We start from the raw sequence: 22,889 nt of genomic DNA on the forward strand, positions 1-22,889 counted from the left end.
CTTTTATTATGTCCATCAAGATAAATTCGTGTGCAATTAGCAAAGACACAAACCAAGATGATTTTTTTCTCCGGTTCAGAAAGGGGTAAATATAGAGAGCGAGAAAGAAAGTTAGTAAACCAGTGAAGAATTAAAGGTATCTCAATTTATTTTATTTTCATACCCTCCACCATAGTATGGAGGGTATATTAATTTTGTCATTCCGTTTTGTAACACCTCGAAATATACATTTTAGGCCCCACAAAGTATATATATTCTTGATCAGCATAAAATTCTATGTCGATTTAGCGATGTCCGCACGTCTGTGGAAATAACTCTAGCTTCCGAACGAAATGAAGCAGGTTAATAAAATTTTGCTCAAATGTATATTGTGTCTGCAGGACTTTTGGCAATGAAAATGGGACCATAACGGTACCTCCCGATATGCGGTAATTTGATGACTTTAGCGAGATTATTTACCGGAACTATTTCAAATTTAGTATTTGAAGTTCGTAATGAATGCTACAGCCTATGACAGAAAATTGTCTGTGCAGGTCCACGTCTTCGCATAGCCCCCATATAACGGTACCCCCCGATATTCGGTATTTTGATGATTTTAGCGACATTATTAACCGGAATTGTTTCAAATTAGGTATTTGAAGTTCGTAATGAATGCTACAGCCTATGACAGAAAATGAGCCATGTAGGTCCACGTCTTCGTATAGCCCCCATATAACGGTACCTCCCGATATGCGGTATTTTGATGATTTTAGCGACATTATTTACCGGAACTATTTCAAATTTAGTATTTGAAGTTCGTAATGAATGCTACAGCCTATGACAGAAAATTGTCGGAGCAGGTCCAAGTCTTCGTATAGCCCCCATGGTACCTCCCTATATTCAGTATTTTGATGATTTTAGCTACATTATAAAAATATTTTTTTCAAGTTTCGCATTTGAATATTGTAATAGCTTTTGACAAAAGGTCCACGTCGTCGTATAGACTCTAATATACGGCTACATTCGGTATTTTTAAGATTTTAACAGAATTTTTAACGGATTTTATTTTTTTTTTTTTTGAAAATTGTTAAATTTGTACCAAATGGAGGAGGGTACTCAAAGTTCGGCCCGGCCGAACTTACAGCTTTTTTACTTTTTTTTCAAATTTCAAAATTTACAAAAAAATTGCTAAATAGAAACATTATGCAGGGTGAGATGAAAAAAAACTGCAACCAACTTCAGACTGCTGTCATTCCTAAGCCACTCGTCCGACAGCTGTTAAAATGATTCCAGTCACAGCTCATTATATTGTTTACAAGTGTACAAAAGCATTTTGGTGAGAATTTTCTAGAAAAAGTGTCTTAGACCACTCCAGCATTTAAAAGTGAATAAATCTTTTGTGTCTCGTACCATTGCTCGTTATCGTGATACCGGAAGCATAGCCCGACGTCAAGGAAGTGGACGAAAGACGAAAACAGTAACATCAGCAGAAATGGTTCGAAAAGTAAAGAAGCGACTTGATCGAAACCGGGGTCGCAGTGGCCGAAAAATGGCTCGTGAGCTGAACATATCGCAATATTCCATTCGGCAAACATTGAGAAATGAGCTCGGGGTAAAGCCATTGAAATTCCAAAAAGTGCAAGAATTTACACCGCAACAGAATGAAAATAGACTTAAAAGAGCTAAAGATTTGCTTCGCTTGGCCGAAAGTGGTGAACTGCCGAATTTGGTTTTCTCCGTCTCTGATGAGAAAACATTCGTTGTCCAGCAGTTTGTAAACAAATAAAATTATCGTGTTTACTTGCCAATGAGGTCAAAGAGACAAAATGTGCACCTTTGGTTGACCACCAGAACTCAAGCATTGGTCATGGTGGTGGTGTGGACCGCCATAACAGCCGATGGTCGCTCTCCGCTCATATTAATCGACCTTGGCATCAGAATAATTTCCGAATATTATCGTGAGGGTGTATTAAAGCCCTAGGCGTGGAAACATTTTGGCCGCAGACCTTGGACATTCCAACAGGACCCTGCTCCATCGCACTCAGCACGCGCCAACCAAGAATGGTTTGCTTCATTTACAGCGCACAATGGCCACCAAAATCTCTGGATACCAAACGATTGGACTATTGTGTCTGGAGTATTTTCGAAAGCAAGGTTGGCACAAAAAATACCAAAGTGTCGATCACCTCAAGCAAGCGCTTCGCCGGGAATGGGCCAGAATACCGCAGAGCACCATTCGGGCTGCGTGTGACGGTTTCATTGGCCATTTAAAGGCCATAATTCGTACCAAAGGTGATCAATTCAAACAAATTAAAATTATTCTAACATTTGATGCTATTTCCGACATTTTTTGCTTTCATTCAATAAAATTAAAAAAAAATATATATATAAATATTATGGCGTTTGACTTTGTTGCAGTTTTTTTATCTCACCCTCGATGACCATCCAAAATTGTTTCCACCCAATCCTAGACTACTACCCGCAGCAAAATTCCATAATTGTGAGCTTTATAACCACAGTAAATTCAGGAAATTATTATGTTTTTGGTCCTAACTTTTTTGCGATCATCTCGACGTGTTATACAATCTTTGGTCCAATTAAACTTATAATTCTCTCTCTCTCCCACAACTTAGGGTATAGGAAGAGTTTTAAAGAAATTATATATAGCTGGAAAAATGTATCTCATACTCATCCACAGTAAAACTATTTCATTGGAGATGATTACAATTGTGTCACTTTCGTTCAGTATTTAGAGACTGAACTTAAATTGTAAAAATCATAAAAATGTTATACCTTATAAATTTATAATTTAATTGTTTTCCCTCTCTCTTTTTTCGTTGCAGACCAAATGTTCAGTATTTCGTGGTTTAGTACTGTGCCTTTGCTTGAACGTCACCTATGCCAACGTCGTTCGCTTCCCACGGGAATTGGATAAATATGGTCTGGCATATATGATACCATATATTTTACTACTATTTCTAGTCGGTCTGCCCATTGTCTTGTTGGAAATATCGGTGGGGCAGTTTTTGGGACAGGGAGCAGCGCACACATGGCGGGCATCTCCGATATTTAAAGGTGAGTGAGTTTTTGATTCCCACATCTGCAGTGAACAAAAAATAATTGAAGAAATAAGTAAATGAATACAAACATAAATAAAAATAGAAAATAAATAATAAACAATAAATAATAAACAAAAAATGTGATAATAATAATAATAATAATAATAATAATAATAATAATAATAATAATAATAATAATAATAATAATAATAATAATAATAATAATAATAATAATAATAATAATAATAATAATAATAATAATAATAATAATAATAATAATAATAATAATAATAATAATAATAATAATAATAATAATAATAATAATAATAATAACAATAAGAATAACAATAAAAATAATAATAATTATAATAATCACCACTTAATACCACTTAATTATAGCAAAGCCAACAACACTTATCGTAAAATTTCAATAAAGCAATAGAAACTTCAAATTACGTTCAGCTATTTAGTTAAATACGATAAATAATAATAATTATAATAATCACCACTTAATACCACTTAATTATAGCAAAGCCAACAACACTTATCGTAAAATTTCAATAAAGCAATAGAAACTTCAAATTACGTTCAGCTATTTAGTTAAATACGATAAATAATATGTGTGCTATTCAGTCATCCTAAAAGTATGCTTTATCTTTGTTTGTAAACATGCGAGGAAGAAATTGAGTATGCCTATAATTGTAGACGCAAGATGGCGCTTTGTTATAAACATTCAGATTGTATCGTATGTTTAAATTAACTTACATTACGATATTAAATGAATGAATTGCTATTAACTTCTGTATCTTCTTTTACTAGTACAATTTAATAACCTTGAAAATGGTAATGTGATTGGTTTAACTATTTATTTAAATTGAACATTTACTAAGCTTTTATAATAATATATAATAAACATTGATAAGATGAATAAGTTTTTCAAGCTGGAGGTCTAATTTTGTTGAGAATAGTTATTGATTTAAATATAAACATTTAATGATAAACATTAAAATGTTATATGGCTTTTGTATATATTCCATCCAACGGGCCAATCTCCCCGATATTATTAATATTTTAAATATATCTTCTTGTTTTTAAGGCGCCTGTATAATCAGTCGATTTGCCTCATGGATATCAACGGTGTGGATATCACTGCAAGCTGTAATGTCCATTGGTTACATCGGAATGTTCTCATTCAATACGATGCCATTTCGGGAATGCGTCGGTAATATACGACTCCTATCGGTATGATGCAATGACATATGTTCTAGAGAAATTTTAATTAATATTTTATTTTCCTTTCGTTTTGCAGGATCGTTATATGCTCACGAACAACAGCGCCCAAGAATGTATGCAGAAAACATTTTTAATACCATTTTGGGAGAATCCCTTCTATTTTGGTCTACTATCGATCGGCTTGGTTGTTGTGTGGATGATCGTTATGTTCTGGTAAGATAATGTGTATGTGTATATATTTAAAAGTGTAGTGAAATAACTGACTGACTGAGAATAGAAACAAAGCTAAAATCTTGAAATTCTGTATGAGGGTCAGTCTTGGTGTGTAGGCATGTGATAAGGCTGGATTTTTGGAAATTCGTAATAAAAGGACACGAAAAGTGCTAAAGCGTACTAAAAATTTAATACTTTGTATTGGACAATGAACTAGAGCTTTGAAATTTGGAATAAGAGTCACTGATAGAGTTCAGGATAGATGTACCAAAGCGTTTTTGGAAATCGAACTTCTAAAATGGTACCATTTGGTATAATGTGAAGGGATAGTGCTAAAAACTTGAAATTTGGTATGCGAATCAAGGAAAGTAAGCTTGTTTTTTTGGTTTCTGAAATGTGTGCTAAGTGTGCAAACTGTACTAGATGGTACTAAATTAGGGACAGTTTGATTTAGGCCGAAAGGATAAAGCCGGAAATTGACATTTTGTATTGGGGTCCCCACTGGGTGGTATGTTTGTGATAAAGAGATGCACTACAAGTGCACTAAAAGTACAACATAGTACTATATTTGGTACCATTTGGTAATGGGTGAACAGTTAGTGCTTGAAGTCTGGAATTTGATGTTAGAGTCGGTTTTCGAAATGTGTACTAAATTGTATGACAAGTACTGAATGGTACTAAATTTTGTATAAGGCGAAGGGATAGAGCTGAAATCCCGAAATTTGATAATGAGGTATCTCTTGGTATCTGCATTTGAGACATGGAGGTGTTCTTGGAAATGTGTAGTACAATTGTATGAAAAGTACTGAATTGGGTATTAGCTGAAGGGATAGAGCTGGAATGTCGAAAGTAAGGTATATTGAGGTCTGTGTTGGTATCTGGTATTGAAATATGTATGAAAAGCACTAAGTGGTACTAAATTTAGTGTTGGAGGTGGTTTAGGAAATGTGGACTAAAGTTGTACCAAAAGTAATAAATACAGGGTGAGATAAAAAACTGCAACAAAGTCAAACGCCATAATTTTTAATTTTTTTTTTAAATTTTATTGAATGAAAGCAAAATATGTCGGAAATAGCATCAACGTTTAGAATAAGTTTAGATTTGCTCGAATTGGTCACCTTAGGCACGAATTATGGTCTTCAAACGACCAATGAAACCGTCAGACGCAGCCCGAATGTTGCTCTGCGGTATTTTGTTCTATTTCCGGCGAAGCGCTTGCTTGAGGGGATCGACACTTTGGCATTTTTTAGTGCCAATAGTCACAATACTCCAACGGATGGGTGTCCGTAGATTTGGGTGGCCATTGTGTGCTGGAAATGAAGCGAGGAACCTCATTTTGTAACCATTCTGGGGTGGGGCGTGCTGAGGCGATGGTGCTGAGCCCTGTTGGAATGTACAAGGTCTGCGGCCAAAATGTTTGCGTGCCCAAGGCTTTCCAGAATATTTTCGCGATAATATTCGGAATTTAGTCTGATGCCGCGGTCGATTAATACGAGCAGAGAGCCACCATCGGCTGTTGTGGCGGCCCATACCATCACCATGGCCCGCGGTCTACTTTTTTTCTGTTGCGGTGTAAGTTCTTATTTTTTTTTTTTGGAATTTCAATGGCTTTACCCCGAGCTCATCTTTCAATATTTTCCGAATGGAATGTTGCGATATGTTCAGCTCACGAGCCATTTTTCGGCCACTGCGACGCGGATTTCGATCTAGTCGCTTCTTTACTTTTCGAACCATTTCTGCTGATGTTGCAGTTTTATTCGTCCAGTTCCTTGACGCACAAAAGATTTATTCACATTTAAATGCTTAAATGCTCCAACGATAGCCACTTGTGGTTTTCCAGCCAAATATAAAGAAATCACACTGTTACGCTTGAATTCCATAACAAATAACTTTTTTTCTGGAAAATTCTCACCAAAATGCTTTTGTACGCTTGTAAACAATATAATGAGCTGTCACTGGGATAATTTTAACAGCTGTCGGACGATTGGCTTAGAAATGACAGCAATCTGAAGTTGGTTGCAGTTTTTTCATCTCACCCTGTATTTATCTCGAAAGGTATACTTTTAGGCATATTTTACATACACCTTTTCCCATTTTTAAGGTTCCACTCGACTTTCTGATTCGACACAAAGGATTTTTTTTTGCACTAGGAACTTTGCCTGGGATTTTGGGTTCACTAATAAAGCTCTGTGAAAAATATGACCAACATAGACCATAATTTTGGTATAGACCCACACAGCGGTACTCCTCGATTTGAAGTAATTTAGAAATTTCGGGGAACTTTTTGCCAGATACCGTTTAATGTCCTTAAATAAAAAGTTTCTAAGATTCAGATAAAAAAAATAATTTTCATGTTCCTTTGTCTTTCCAGCACCCACAATGGACGCGTACTGCGACGAGTTCTATTCACTTTGGGTCTGCTGGGCTTTGCATTGCTGTGCTGCCTCACATCATGGGAGGTACACAATACCCTACATCGTTCCGTGCCCTATTTTCCCGAGCTGTGGCAGTTCACCGAGAAATATCTACTCGAAAGTAATCTCTGGTTCAATGCCCTAATGCAGGTGATTTTCTCTTTGAATTGTGGCCTGGGAGTGCTGCCAATGGTCACTGGGAAATTTCTCTACAAAGGTGATGCGGTACGAACATCGGTGGTGTATTTATGTTTCAATTTGCTGATCAATGCCATATCGGTGACGCTGTTTATGATACAATTTGATCATTCCGCCAATGGGGCATATTTGATTGATGAATTGAAGCCATTGACGGCCATTTACGATAGGATTTTATATGACACACCGAAATATGCCTTGTGGATTAAACTGCTACCATCCTTGGTCAATGGTTTGGTGGTGGTGGCCTGTTTGGTCTCAATTGTGGTGGGGGTTTACACCAGTACCCGGTTGGTACCACGTCATCCCAATTATGTCATAAGTCTGGTGGGTTTGGTGGCGGCCATAATTTCCCTCTCCTCGCCGAATTTCTATGTGGCGAGGCTGTTGGATTCACGAGTGGTTGGCACAATGGTGGTGACGGCCTTGGTGTTTGAGCTAATAGCTCTGACATGGATATATGGAGTAAAGAATATCTATACTGATTTGGAGTTCTCCATAGGTCGGCCAATTTTCAAAATATGGTTGGGCTTGTGGTGTATATGCCCGGCAATTTTAACGGGACTCCTTGTGTGGTGGTGTTCCGATGATGATCAAAATGATGTGCTGCCCACCATAATGCCACGTTGGGCGCCAATATTGTTTGTCATCTTTGTGATTATGTTGATAGCCTGTGTGCAGATATTCCGCCAGGTGGAATATAATTTCTTTGGCATGATCTGTGAGGCATCCAAATCGGCCAAGGAATGGGGACCGGCAGATCCCTTGGCCCGCCATGCCTGGAAACAGTGGCGTTCTGTGTGCCAAGATACAGGTCAGAGGGATTTCACCCTGAGACGTCGTGGCACCCGTGACTATACCCATTCCATTAAGAAAGGCCAATATTCAACATCGGGCAAGTATGCCAATGGCCAGGCCAATGCAGCGCAGCAGCACTGGAAATCTTCGACACCGGGTAACAGTTCGCCCAACTACAGTGGTTCGGTGTTTGGTGACTCAGCCATAGAGGAGGATATCAGTGTGGATAAGTTTCCGGGGATTTCCCAGCAATTTGTGCCATTTCACAACAATGACAATCACAAACCTCTCCGCTATTCGCATAGATCCCGAAATCAGCAACAAGCCCCACCACCCCCGCCTCCTTCGCAGCAGCAAAAAATCAATGTCAATGGCTATGCCAATCATCACCAGCATCAACAACAGATGGCGCATCATATGCCGGGCGGACAAGTAGAATTGCGCAGCTCCAATCCGGATACCCCCAAACATCGAGAAATTGTCTATATTAGACGTATGTCCTCCGAGGAAGGTCCGCATGCAACACGCATCGAAATCACACCATCCAATGAATCCATATCATATGCCACAACGCGAAATCACTCCACATCAAGGACAAGTGGTCCACATGAGGATGTGACCAGCTCGGCTTTGCATCATCAACCACAGGCCAAACGTAGCTCCCAAAATGCCAATAAATTGGAAAGTAATCGAAATTCTTCCTCGAAATTGCCACCAACCATTTCTGATGATAATGGTGATCACATATGTTGGCGCAAGTTTTCCATGAATCCTCAAGAGTATTCAACGGAATTGTGATTTTCTCCCCACTTTTGTTTTTCCACTAAAAAATGAAAAAAAAGTTGTAAAAAAACAAAACATCAACGAATCTAGTTTATTATTATTTTTTTTATATAGAAATCCATATTTTATATGAAAAGTCGTCATTCCAATAGAATTGTATATAAGTAAGATTAAGTCGATTTAAGAAAAAAACAATAAATAAATAAGAATTGAATATACCACCTAGAAATTTTGAATGTAAAAGCGTATTCCACATCAAAGATAATAAAAAATAAAGACTTTTCTTTTTCGCGATAATATGTCGTCTAAAAAGGAACATATCAGAAAAGCAAATCACTTAGCAGTCGAATAGAATAGAAAATAAAAAACACATTTTTTTAAGTCGTCCTTATTTAGTCATATTTATATATGTATGTGAGTGTATATAGTTAGTCCTTTAAAAAAAAACAATTTTATATTCCCACACAAAACTCTTGGAAATGCCCAAAAACAAAAAAATTGAATTATTGTTTATTTAGGCATTTACCATAATTTTTTAATTATTATTTCGTATGTCTTATTTAATTATACCAAAATTTTGTCGTCTAATTATTTGTTAAATTGTTTCCGTTTCCCACCATTTTTTTATTTTTTCTTTCTCTCCCCTCAATTGCATTTGTTCATAAAGTTATCAATTAATTAGTGTAAATATTTAAAATTAAGTAAGCAAAACCAAAATGTCTCCCACTCTTGTTTTTTTTAAGAATATTTATAAATGAAATGTATCCATATTTGGAACTTATAATATTTAGCATATTACAACGATACATACACAATGAAAAAAAAAACATGGTCTTATTATTTTTTTGTGGCTCTCAAAATATATACTTTTTTCCTTAAGAGTAAATAAAAAAATAATAAATTAATTTTTAAAGAAGTATACATTGTGTTCTATTTACTTGCAATGAAATATTGAAAAGGTTGAGTTTTAAAATTAAAGGTGAAACTTCTGAAAACAAAGCTACCCGATTTACTAATAAGACTCAATAATTATACCTACAAGGGTCTAGTAAGTATAATTATCGAGTCTTCTTAGTAAATCAGCTAGTTATTAAGATTATGGATATAGGAGACCTTAAAGCTAAGCACATGGGATTTCAAGATTTTTTAAAATTTCTGATTGAAATTACTTTAAAACAAGTAAGCAAAGGCTACAGCCGAGCGGGGCCGACCGTTGAATACCCTACAACACTATAATAAACGATACAGTTTATATAGGCGAGATACTCGGAAGAATTCCACAAGATATTGTGACAAATAATAAAAGGTTTCGTTCTCTAATTTTCGAACAAAAGCAACTTTAACTAAGTCGCTCATTTCCAATTTATTGGAAGATGTTGCACGTAAATGGTCTTCCTAGATCTGGAACCAATATTTCCCAAACACCTTTAATCTCTCAGAAGTGGCAAAAGATTAACATTTATTATTGGTTTTTGACTGAAACGCATCTATATGAGATACAGACATTTGACTATATTCTTCAACGAAATCAGCGTTAACGAAATAGTCGAAAGTGCGTCTTTCCTGTATTTGTGAATTCTCCAAAAAAGTCACTGGAATGGACATTTTCGTATTTTGTCTACAAAAGTTGGCAAACTATTTCACACATTGAATATTTTTGGAAACTGCTTGGCTTTTTGCAATGCCCGTAACCCCCATTCAAATGTGCGTGAGGATCGGGCGATAATTACGGCCTGCTGATAATTTTGCAGTTTTTTGGTCCATTTCAACCCCTAAATATATGGCGATCATCTCCAAAAAGAGTAGGCTTCTATTCTGACCCATCTGATCCCCATGCAAAATTTCGTTAAGATCGGGCCATAAATGCGATCTGTATATGATATCCTGATATCCTAACTACTTAGTTTTGTTAGATGTAGAAATATTACCAAATGTTTAATTCAAAATGAAAATATGCCAAAAATATGACAAAATTGAAAAAATATGAGAAAATTTTACAAAATCAATATTTTCATCATTAGAGAGATATTTTTATTTGATTTTTTAGACGTTGATTCTTTCCTGCCAAGAGGCCATTTTGAATTAATGAGAACTGTCGAAATCAGTTCAGCCGTTCTCGACATAGAAGAGATCTTTCAAGCATATCTTCTTTGATAGACATATATATCGCACATATTTTGCTATATATCCGATTTGTTGGATGTTAACATCAATGTAAAGATCAGAAGTAACTTTGTCATGGCTTTGTGATTTCGCCGCGATTTAAAATATTCGCGGTTTAATGAAAAATTTTAAATTTTTTCAACACAAAAGATAGGGTCTATTTTACCCGCTAAATATTATCCGATGACCACCCAAATTGGTAGGCTTCTTCCCCGCCCTAAACTCTAGCTACATGCGAAGTTCCGCGTCGATTGGTCTATAATTGCGACCTGTATAGCTACTGCAAAATCCGATATTTTTTCAATTTTTGGTCCATTTCGACCCCTAAATATTATGCGATCATCTCCAAAAGAAATAGGGTTCTATTCTGACCCTAGCCCCACCTCCATTCTAAATTTCGTGAAGATCGGGTCATAATTGCGACCTGCAGAGTGATTACAAATTAACATGGACAGACGGACAGACGGACAGACGGACGAACGGACATACATAGCTAGATCGACTCAACTCGGCGAGATAGGAAGATCCATATATACTTTCCTATGTGGGAAATCAATATTTCGAGGTGTTACATAATTTTTGGCCCAATCAAACTTATAATACCCCCAACACATAGTGTTGTAGGGTATAACAGATCCTAACATTGGCAGGACTATTTTGGTTCCAATTTTGGACAAAATTGGGTATTCATTTCGAGTATACCAGACAGAAAGACGGACGGACATACAGATGTGGGTAGATCGACTCCTGTCCTGAAACAGAGTTTATCCAAAGAGACATAGTTATAAAGTCCCATAGGGACTATGAAAGTAGAGCCCAAAATAGAAGACACATGTATCAGCGATTTTAAAGTTCATCTCAAATTAATTTAAATCTTCTAGATTTTTTGGTAATAATACGAAGATTATTTGATCGACAGTTTTAACCTTCAAGCGAGTTAACAAAGGCAACGTTATGGTCTATTTTTTTTAATTTTGCACGTTTAAGGCATAATTGAATCAATCCAAAGCTCTTTATTAAATGTTGCGAAATTTGGCTTACAATCTTGGTATTCTTAATCTCTTTTGGAGTTTTGATCTACAAGACTGGCACTGCTCGGTTTGGAATTTTCCACAAGTTAAGTTATTAGAAAATTTGTAGCGAATTTACAACGTACTTATTTTGTCACAAAGGGGGTTTTTATAAACCAAAATTGATGATGCGTGTGTATGGTAAATATTAAGCATACACAGGCAGCGCAGTTGCCTTAAGGCGACTTCTCCACTCGGAGACCTGCCATCATTATGTTCATCCTAAATTTGAAAAAAGAGAAGATAACAAGTAATAAAGCAGCTATGTTCGCCGGGTTGAACTTTTCATATCCTCCACGATTTGTTAGGAAATTGGAAACTTTCAACAAGTTAAAAAGCAGTACGTTTGATCAGGTCGAACTTTGAATACCCTCCACCATTTGGTACAAATTTCACAAAATTTTCAAAAAAAAAGGTCGTTAAAAATTTAGTACAAATTTGGCAATTTTCAAAAAAATACCGAGTGTAGCCGTATATTAGGGTCTGTAGAGTGATTTCCACAGACGGACATCACTAAATCCACATAGAATTTTATGCTGATCAAGAATATATATACTTTGTGGGACTAAAATGTATGTTTCGAGGTGTTACAAACGGAATGACAAACTTAATATACCCTCCATACTATGGTGGAGGGTATAAAAATACGAAGATTTAAATTAATCCGCGTATATTTTTAATCCCGACCAAATCACAAATCCAAGATATGGGATATTTAAGTATTAAATATATAGATCTCAGTCATAATGCTTATAAGTCAAGAACCGCTGGACTGATTTTCACAATTCTCATCAATTCGGAATATTCTCTTGCCAGAAAAAAAAAATTAAATCTAAGAAAATCGCGTAGGAATATGCCAATTAAAATATGCCAATTTGTAACATTTTTTTTTCAATCTTTGTCATATTTTTTATCCGATGCGATTTTTATACCCTACACCGCATAGTGGTAAGGGTATTATGTCTTAGTGCATTTGTTTGTAACATGGAGAAGGAAGCGAGATAGTTGTGTACAGAAAAATTGGATGTGGGTCCATTGTGCAATTGTTTCATTAATTTCTTCCTCGGTTCAAAATGAAAGATTCCGAAGACATTTTTGTGTAAAATGTAAGCATATAATGAAGGGTAGATATACTCAAACATTTCTTCCTCCAAAAAGTTTTAAATAAGAATAAATAAGAATTCATTTCTGCTGCAATCGAAAAATATTAAAATTTTTAGTTGGCCTATTCAGCATTGAAACGTTTGTTTACATTTTACGGGGCTTCTGAACTTCTTCAAACTATTTCACATGACCAACACTAGAGTTCTGGCTTTATTCTCCACATATTAATGGAACCTTATAAATACCAATTTAAATAAAACCTACCAGCTTCCTGTGGCCAAAATTTACCACCATGGAAATTTTCTGAAGATTCCTATTGCGGCCATTCCGCGTTAGGCGTTAATGTGATATTAATCTACATAAAGTAGCAATATTTGATATTGATATTTCTTTGAACATTTTTTGTTGATAAATATTCATGGAGGAATATTGATTTTTGATTTGCGATCACATTTAAAATACATTTAATACGACAGCTATGACAGCTGCTGAACGTAGCATAGTTATTTTCGACTATGTGTCCTTGTATTAACACAAAAATATTTCGGTCATTGTTCTGGCTCTAGAAAAAAAAATAGGAAATAAATGCTATGATAACATATTTAACATATATCTATGTGTGTATTTTGAGTTTTAATAATTTCTGACGTAAATAAAAATGAAATGATTTTAAAAAGAAGTTGCTATTTGTAAACAGTTTGACGAAAATAAAATCAAAGTCAAGCCGACTTTACGATCGAATTCTTAAATCATTTAATTTCAAACATTTTTTTAGCGCTTCAAAGTTTACATCACAAAGAAACCTAAATAGAGGGGACACACTCCCCACTCGTCCACATTTTATACCCTCCACCATACTATGGAGGGTATATTAACTTTGTCATTCCGTTTGTAACTGCTCGAATCAGCGAAAAATTCCAAGTCGATCGATAATCATCGGAATTGTTTCAAATTTGGTATTTGAAGTTCGTAATGGATACTACATCCTGTGACAACAAATTGTCTGTGCAGGTCCACGCTTTCGTATAGCTCCCATATAACGGTACCTCCCATTATTCGATACTTTAATGATTTGAGCGGCATTATTCACCGGAAAAGTTCCAAATTCGGTATTTGATGTTCGTAATGGATACTACAGCCTATGACAAAAAATTTTGTATGCAGGTCCAAGTCCTCGCATAGTCCCCATGTAACGGTACCTCCTGATATTCGATATTTTGATAATTTTAGCGGCATTACTAACAGGAATTGTTTCAAATTTGGTATTTGAAGTTCGTAATAGATATTACAGCCTGTGACAGGAGATTGTGTGTGCAGGTCCACGTCTTCGTATAGCCCCCATATAACGGCATCTCCTTTTATTCGGTATTTTGATGATTTTAGCGACATTATTCATTGGAATTGTTTCAAATTTGGTATTTGAAGTTCGTCATGGATACTACAGCTCATGACAGAAAATTGTCTGTGCAGGTCCACGCCTTCGTGTAGTCCCCATATAACGATACCTCCCGATATTCGGTATTTTGATGATTTTAGCGACATTATTGACCGGAATTGTTTCAAATTTGGTGTTTGAAGTTCGTTATTGATATTACAGCCTATGACGGAAGTTTGTCTGTATAGGTCCCCGTCTACGTATAGACCCCATATAACAGTTCCTCCCGATATTCGGTATTTTGATGATTTAAGCGACATTATTCACCGGAATTGTTTCAAATTTGGTATCTGAAGTTCGTAATAGATACTACAGCCTATGACAGAAAATTGTCTGTGCGGGTCCACGTCTTCGTATAGCCTCAATATAACAGTACCTCCGATATTTGGTATTTTGATGATTTTAGTGACATTGATCATCGGAATTGTTTCAAATTTGGTATTTGAAGTTCGTAATGGATACTACAGCCTACGACAGAAAATTGTCTGTGCGGGTCCTCGTCTTCGTATAGCGCTCATATAACGGTACCTCCCGATATTCGGTATTTAGATGATTTTAGCTACATTATTCACCGATTTTTTTTTAAGTTTCGCATTTGAATATTGTAATGGTCCATGTCGTCGTATAGACCCTAATGTAACAGCTACATTCGGTACTTTTAAGATTTTAACTGAATTTTTAACGGATTTTATTATTTTTGAAAATTGCCAAATTCGTTCAAATGGTGGAGGGTATTCACAGTTCGGCCCGGCCGAACTTACAGCATTTTGGCTAGTTCATATTTATTTTTATACCCTACACCACATAGTGGTAGGGTATTATGTCTTTGTGCATTTGTTTGTAACATGGAGAGGGAAATGAGATAGACCCATAGTTACTTTTGAGGATCTTCATAGAATCACTTTCTGAATCGATTTATGCATGTCCGTCGGTCCGTTTGTCTAACTGTCCGTCTGTCATGTATTTTTGTAAACAAAATGCAGGTCGCATTTATTATTCGATTGAGACGAAATTTTCTAAAAAAAAAAAAACATTTGTTTGGCTCAAGGCTTTGTTCATCCGATTTTAGGTTTCTTGTGCACCAAATGGCTAATATCAGTCCAAATGGTGTGCATTTTTTTACATCTAACCGAATTCAGCCTACAACCATATGCTACAAATTTGGTGAAAATCGTTTCAGATATAGCTATAGCTCCCATATATACGTTTCATCCGATTTTGGCGTTTAAGTCCCTTACATTCGTTAGATGCACTCCACAAGACTGATATTTTGCACCAGATATCAGATAGAGCCTGGCAATTCATAAACCAAATTTGATCAAGTTCGGTTCAGATTTGGATATACCTCCCATATATATCTTCATCCGATTTAAGGTTTCTTGTGCACCAAATGGCTAATATCAGTCCAAATGGAGTGAATTTTGACACTTCCAAGCGAATTCATTCAACTTCTTGAATACTTGAATACTTCAAATTTGCTGAAAATCGCTTCAGATATAGCTATAGCTCCTATATATATGTTTCATCCGATTTTGGTGTTTAAGTTCTTACATTCGTAATATACACCCCATAAAAATGATATTTGGTACCAGACGTTAGATTCAGCCTAGCAATAAATGATTCAAATGTTATCAAGATCGGTTCAGATTTGGATATAGCTCCCCTATATATCTCTCTCCGATATTAGGTTTCTTGTGCACCAAATGGCTAATTTCAGCCCAAAGTGATTCAAAAGTTGCACTACCGCGCGAATTCATTCAAGAAGTTAATACTTAAAATTTGCTGAAAATCGCTTCAGATATAGCTATAGCTCCTATATATATGTTTCATCCGATTTTGGTGTTTCCAATCTCCAATTTTCGAAATTTACACTCTACCATAATCATATTTTGCACCAGATAGAGCTCAGAAATGCCAAATATAAACCTTTCTTTTACGAGAGCTCTCTCTACTAAATATGCACAGTGGTGTAGGGTATCATATAGTCGCCCCCGTCCGACTTTTGAGCTTTCCTTAGTGGTTTTATAATACAAAGTAGTTAAAAAAAAACCGGTAAAGAAAGTCCTAAAGTCGGGCGGGGCCGATTTTATGATACCCTACACCACTTTGCTAATTTAGTTGAGCTCCACATAACAAGTACAAGTTTTTATGGGAGAATTCAATCATACACGCTATGATTATAATTTAAAGTTCAATGGATTAAATATGCCGAAGCATTTGTATCTTTTAAATTCGGACTTGTATTGCCCATTTGGTGCAAAATTAATTCTAAATCAGATAAAGATATATATTGGAGCTAAATCCAAATCTGAACCGATCTCGATAAAATTTGGCAAAGATATTTCTGAGCTGTATTTGATATATTTCCCTGAATATCGTTGTTACGTAGTGCATATTACGGCTGTGGGTAACAAATACAACAAATCGGATAAACAATATATATGGGAGCTATAGCTATATCTTAACCGATCTTCAAATTTTGCATACTACCTTCTAGACTCAATTCGGTCGTATGTGCCAAATTCCATCCCATTTGGGCAAATATTAGACGTTTGGTGCTTAGTAAAAGGTAAATCGGACGAAGATATATATGGGAGCTATATCTAAATTTTTACCGATTATCTCCAATTTCAATAGAGTTCGTCCTTGGGCCAAACAAATGTTGTTTGGAAAATTTCATCTCAATCGGATAATAAATACGACCTGCATTTTGTTCACAAAAATACATGGACAGACGGACTGACATGCATAAAACAACTCAGAAAGTGATTCTATGCAGATCATCAAAAGGAACTATGGGTCTATCTCGTTTCCTTTTGCCTGTTACAAACAAATGCACAAAGACATATTACCCTGACCACCTTGTGGTGTAGGGTATAAAAAATAAAATATTTATTACATAATTGTTTGCATAGAATCATTTAATTTTTTTTTTTCAATATAATTTTATTCGCCACGTTACATAGACATCTAAACCGTGGGAGTTCCTGCAACCATTTCCCAGTTAGAGGGGAAATGATCAATTGGTTGTTAATTACATTGACTCCTCAAAAAACATAAAATCGCTTTATCAATGGACGAACTGAATGAAGCTTAGCATAGCTCGTTGTCTATTTGCATGCTGCTCGTTTGTGCAGGGCAGTTGATTGATCATCGGTCAATGCAAGACCAAAATGCTAATGATGACCATGTGGGACCCCAAATTTACGCTATGGATGCTATCTTTGGCAGATTACACTAACCTAAGAAGGTTGTAAACACGACAATGATGACTTTGATTATGGCGTTGATGAGGCTGATAATATTATTAGGGCTAACTCACAGATCAATTTGAATAAAAAATTTAAAAACAAAACTAGTTTTATGCGAAATACGATAAAAAAAAAAAACAACACAATGTTATTTGAAAAAAAAAAAAAATATTGAATTGAAGATACAACCAACAACAAATACCTGATTTAGATCACGTGGAAGAACTAGTATGGAATAGTTTCTGTGGATAATTTTTTTTCTTGACTAAATATCTTTGCCTTTAGCTACTTTTGATGTTGTTGCATTCTATCCGGCGGACACAGCAAAAGCAGCATTGGATCTGTTTCTTCGAGGTGAACTTGATATTTTTGATGACTTGACTATTTGTTGTTGCTTGCTGTTTTGTGTTTCGAAATTACTGGAATATTTTGTTATTGTTTTCATTTATTTTTATTAAAATCTTTAAATGTTATATAGAATTTCACAACATATAATTTGGATTGCTTAAAATTATGCCATAAGAAAATGTCGGACGGTAATAAAATGAAAGTATTTATGTTTTTAAGAGACAAGTTTTTATGTTGGGTTTTTGTGTTTCGTTTTGTTTGCTGAGAGAAAATTATTTTGATGCGACCAAATTTTAGAACATAGTTTTCTAAGAGAGGATATGTTTTCTGTACGATTTTAGTAGTTTTTATACCCTACAACACTATGTGTTGGGGGTATTATAAGTTTGATTGGGCCAGAATTTATGTAACACCTCGAAGTATTGGCTTCCCACATAGGAAAGTATGTATGGATCATCCTATCTTGCCGAGCTGAGTCGATCTAGCTATGTATGTCCGCCCGTCCGTCTGGTCGTCTGTCCATGTTAATTTGTAATCACTCTACAGGTCGCAATTATGGCCCGATTTTCACGAAATTTAGAATGTAGGTGGCGCTAAAATAGAACCATATTGCTTTTGAAGATGATCGCATAATATTTAGTTGTTGAAATGGACCAAAAACTCGCATTTATAGACCAATTGTTGGAAGTCGGCATGGGGCTAGATCTTAGGGCTGGGCAGAAGCCTTCCAATTTTTATGGTCATCAGGTAATATTTAGTGAGTGAAATAGACCATAACATTTGTGTTAAATAAAAGTCACATTTCCAGTAAACCGGGAATATTTTTAATCCCGGCGAAATCACAAATAGACGAACAGGTAAATTCTGACCGTTACATAGATGCCGATAGTAAATATATCGGATATATATAGCGAAATATATACAATGTGTATATGCAAAGGAAGAGGATGTTAGCTAGAATGCTTATATCTCAGGAATGGCTGGAGCGATTTTGACAAAATTTGTCAACTTAGAATGCCCGCTTGGCATAAAAGTATGAAATCTAAAAAAATCGCATAAATGGATGTCAATAAAGATGTTAATATTGATTTCCAGTATTTTGTGATATTTTTTCATATTTTTTTATCGCATGCGATTTTTTCAATTTGACTTATGATAGTGTATATTTTGTAATATTTCTTCACTTACAACACAGGTTGGGGTTATTATATGCAGAATGCAATTATAGTCCGATGCTCACGAAAATTTTCACAAGGGTAGGGTTAGGCTCAGAAGGGATAGGCCTTTTGTTTTCAAAGATGTCCGCAATTGAAATGGACCAACAACTAAAAATCTTCCTGATTTTGGAGCCGTTATAAAGGTCACAAATAGAAGGACACGAAATCTCGCATGAAGTTTGAGTTTAGGATAGCAAGTAGAATGGACTACTACTTTTGTGTGAAAGAATACAAGCATTATTTACAGGCGATATCCGAAATACACAGAAGGCGAACTTCTGGCTTTTTTATGCTGACTTCGTTGACGAATATAGCCGAATATAGTAGACAAGCAAATCATATAGATAACTCTAAATTTGTAGATATAGAGGGGTTTCTTGCTTTTGGAGATGATCCCAAAATATTAGTGGTTCAAATGAACCAGAAAAATAACAAAAATCCTGATTACACAATTGAAGCCAATCGACACGCCTGAAAAGAGAGTTAAGGACAGGGAAGAATTCTAGCATTTTGGATGACCATTGGAGTTTATTTAGCTGTAAAATAGACCACAACAACTAACAGCACGATATAAATCGGAGTATTATTTTAAAATATTTAACAACTCCAGGAAACTAATATCAATTCAATGCAGGTGTATGACATTTATATGTATTTTAAAGGTCATGTAGAAGAGATGGAAGGCGAATCCATACAGTTCATTCCAGTCAAAAAAAAAAAAAAAAAAAATATTAACATTTTGGCGTTTGAAAGAAACGTGGGCTTGTGGACACATGGGACTAAGTTTTGTTCTCAGAACATGTCAAATGAAATTTAGGAACTTGATATAGTTAAACATGCGTGGAGTTTCACTCACCTTTGTCGATTATTTCGTACATTTAAATGTTGTGAGAAAAGTGCCAGATAAACAAAATAAATGTAAAATAAATGTGAAAGTGAAATGTAATCCATACAGGGTGAGATAAAAAACTGCAACAAAGTCGAACGCCATAATTTTTACATTTTTTTTTTCAATTTTATTGAATGAAAGCAAAAAATGTAGGAAATGTCATCAAATTTTAGGATAAGTTTAGATCTGTTCGAATTGATCACCTTTGGCACGAATTATGGCCTTCAAACGACCAATGAAACCGTCACACGCTGCTCGAATGTTGCTCTGCGGTATTTTGGCCCATTCCCGGCGAAGCGCTTGCTTGAGGTGATCGACACTTTGGTATTTTTTAGTGCCAAACTTGTTTTCCAAAATACTCCAGACACAATAGACCAACGGATTGGTATCAGGAGATTTTGGTGGCCATTGTGCGCAGGAAATGAAGCGAGGAACCTCATTCATTGAATGACGTGTGCTGAGTCCTGTTGGAATGTCCAAGGTCTGCGGCCAAAATGTTTGCGTGCCGAAGGCTTAAAGACACCCTCCAGAATATTTTCGCGATAATATTCGGTATTTATTCTGATGCCTCGGTCGATTAATACGAGCGGAGAGCGACAATCGGCTGTTATGGTGGCCCACACTATTACCATGGCCGGCGCTTGAGTTCTGGTGGCCAATCGAAGGTACACATTTTCAGCAGACCTCTTTGGCAAGTAAACACGATCATTTTGTTTGTTTAAAAACTGCTGGACCACGAATGTTTTCTCATTGGAGACGGAGAAAACCAAATTCGGCATTTTACCACTTTCGGCCAGGCTCTTTTGAGTCTATTTTCTTTCTGTTGCGGTGTAAGTTCTTGCAGTTTTTGGAATTTCAATGACTTTACGCGAGCTCTTTTTTCAATATTTGACGAATGGAATATTGCGATATGTTCAGCGCACGGCCACTGCGACGCAGGTTTCGATCAAGTCGCTTCTTTACTTTACGAACCATTTCTGCTGATGTTGGTGTTTTCTTCGGTCCACTTCCTTGACGTTGGGCTACGTTACTAGTATCACGGTAACGAGCGACGGTACGAGACACAAAAGATTTATTCACATTTAAATGCTGGAGTGCTCTAACGATAGCCACTAGTGGTTTTCCAGCCAAATATAAAAAACTCACACTATCACGTTTGAATTCCATCACGAAAAGCTTGTTTTCTGGAAAATTCTCACCAAAATGATTAAGTACGCTTGTAAATAATATAATGAGCTGTCACTACAATAATTTTAACAGCTGTCGGACAAGTGGCTTATAAATTACAGCAGTCTGAAGTTGGTTGCAGTATTTTCATCGCACCCTGTATTTCTTAAAATCTTTAAATAATCCACGACGTTTTAAGTGCTGACCATTAAGAATCCATTGTTGGAATTTAAAAAAAATCAAAATATGTTTCAAATTTTTGAATCCATCTTAAAATGTTTAATACAAGTACATTTTCCGTTTTGGATTCTTAATTAAATAAATAATTTTGATCCAAGATAATTTTACATTTTGAGCCGTTCTTAAAATCTTAAACAAATACAAGATTGTACAAAATTCAAGGTAATTTTTCATTTTGATACCTTCAAGAAATATTTGAAAATTTTAACAATTTTTTTTTTTTCAAAAACTCAAACTTGCGGCCCATTATTGTCCTTCTAAAATAGAATCATAAAAAATCATTAAGAAATTCATTTTTATGGTCCATTTAAGGCGATCTAAAAATCCACAGATAAATTGCAAATGTCCACACGAATAGAAAGAATAAATTGTTAAAACGGAAAGAAAATTGGCAAATAGAAGATGAATTCCTTAATAGATATAAATCCAGCAACTGCAAAATCAGGAAATTTTTCAGTTTTTGGTCTATTTCAACCCCTAAATATTATGCGATTATCATCCAAGAGCTATAGGCTTCTATTCTGGCCCTAGCCCCATCTACATTCTAAATTTCGTGAAGATCGGGCCATAATTGCGACCTGTAGAGTGATTACAAATTAACATGGACAGACGACCAGACGGACGGGAGGACATACATAGCTAGATCGACTCAGCTCGGCGAGATAGGATGATCCATACATACTTTCCTATGTGGGAAACCAATATTTCGAGGTATTACAAATTTTTTATCCCAATCAAACTTCTTATACCCCCAACACATAGTGTTGTAGGGTATAACAATTAGGAGTGTCCTAAAACCAAAAACAAAAAAAAAAAAAACAAGTAAAAAAGCTGTAAGTTCGGCCAGCCGAACTTTGAATATCCTCCACCATTTGGTTCCAATTTAACAATTTTCAATGAAATAAAATGTGTTAAAAATTCTATTAAAATCTTAAAAATACCGAATGTAGATGACGGCTAAGGGTCTATACGACGACGTGGACCTGCATAGGCAACTTTTGTCACAAGCTATTACAATAGTCAAATGCGAAACTTGAAAAAAGCTGTTTATAACGTAGCTTAGATCTTCAAACTACCGAATATAGGGAGGTACCATGGGGGTTATAAAACGTGGACCTGCACAAACAATTTTCTATCATAAGCTGTAGTATCCATTACGAACTTCAAATACCAAATTTGAAACCATTCCGGTAAAAAATGTCGCTAAAATCATCAAAATACCGCATATGTGGAGGTACCGTTATATGGGAGCTATAATAAAAAGCGGACCTACCTGGCCCATTTTCAATACCGAAAGTCCTGCAGACATAATATACTTTTGAGTACAA

General features: G+C 35.7%; 1 protein-coding gene across 4 annotated transcripts in view; it reads left to right on the forward strand.

Annotated features, from left to right (window-relative positions):
• Positions 1-9,127, forward strand: part of LOC101889989 (sodium- and chloride-dependent GABA transporter 1) — a 166,806-nt gene extending 157,679 nt beyond the window's left edge. For all 4 annotated transcript variants that reach the window (XM_059126051.1, XM_059126053.1, XM_059126052.1 and 1 more), the window contains 4 exons: positions 2,823-3,054; positions 4,135-4,280; positions 4,348-4,484; positions 6,856-9,127. In XM_059126051.1, the coding sequence (XP_058982034.1) occupies positions 2,823-3,054; positions 4,135-4,280; positions 4,348-4,484; positions 6,856-8,692 (2,352 nt within the window). In that variant the 3' untranslated portion in view covers positions 8,693-9,127. The remainder of the gene's footprint in view (positions 1-2,822; positions 3,055-4,134; positions 4,281-4,347; positions 4,485-6,855) is intronic.
• The last annotated feature ends 13,762 nt before the right edge of the window (positions 9,128-22,889 follow it).

This window comes from Musca domestica, unplaced genomic scaffold, assembly GCF_030504385.1.
Source record: "Musca domestica strain aabys unplaced genomic scaffold, Musca_domestica.polishedcontigs.V.1.1 36, whole genome shotgun sequence".
NCBI lineage: Eukaryota > Metazoa > Arthropoda > Insecta > Diptera > Muscidae > Musca > Musca domestica.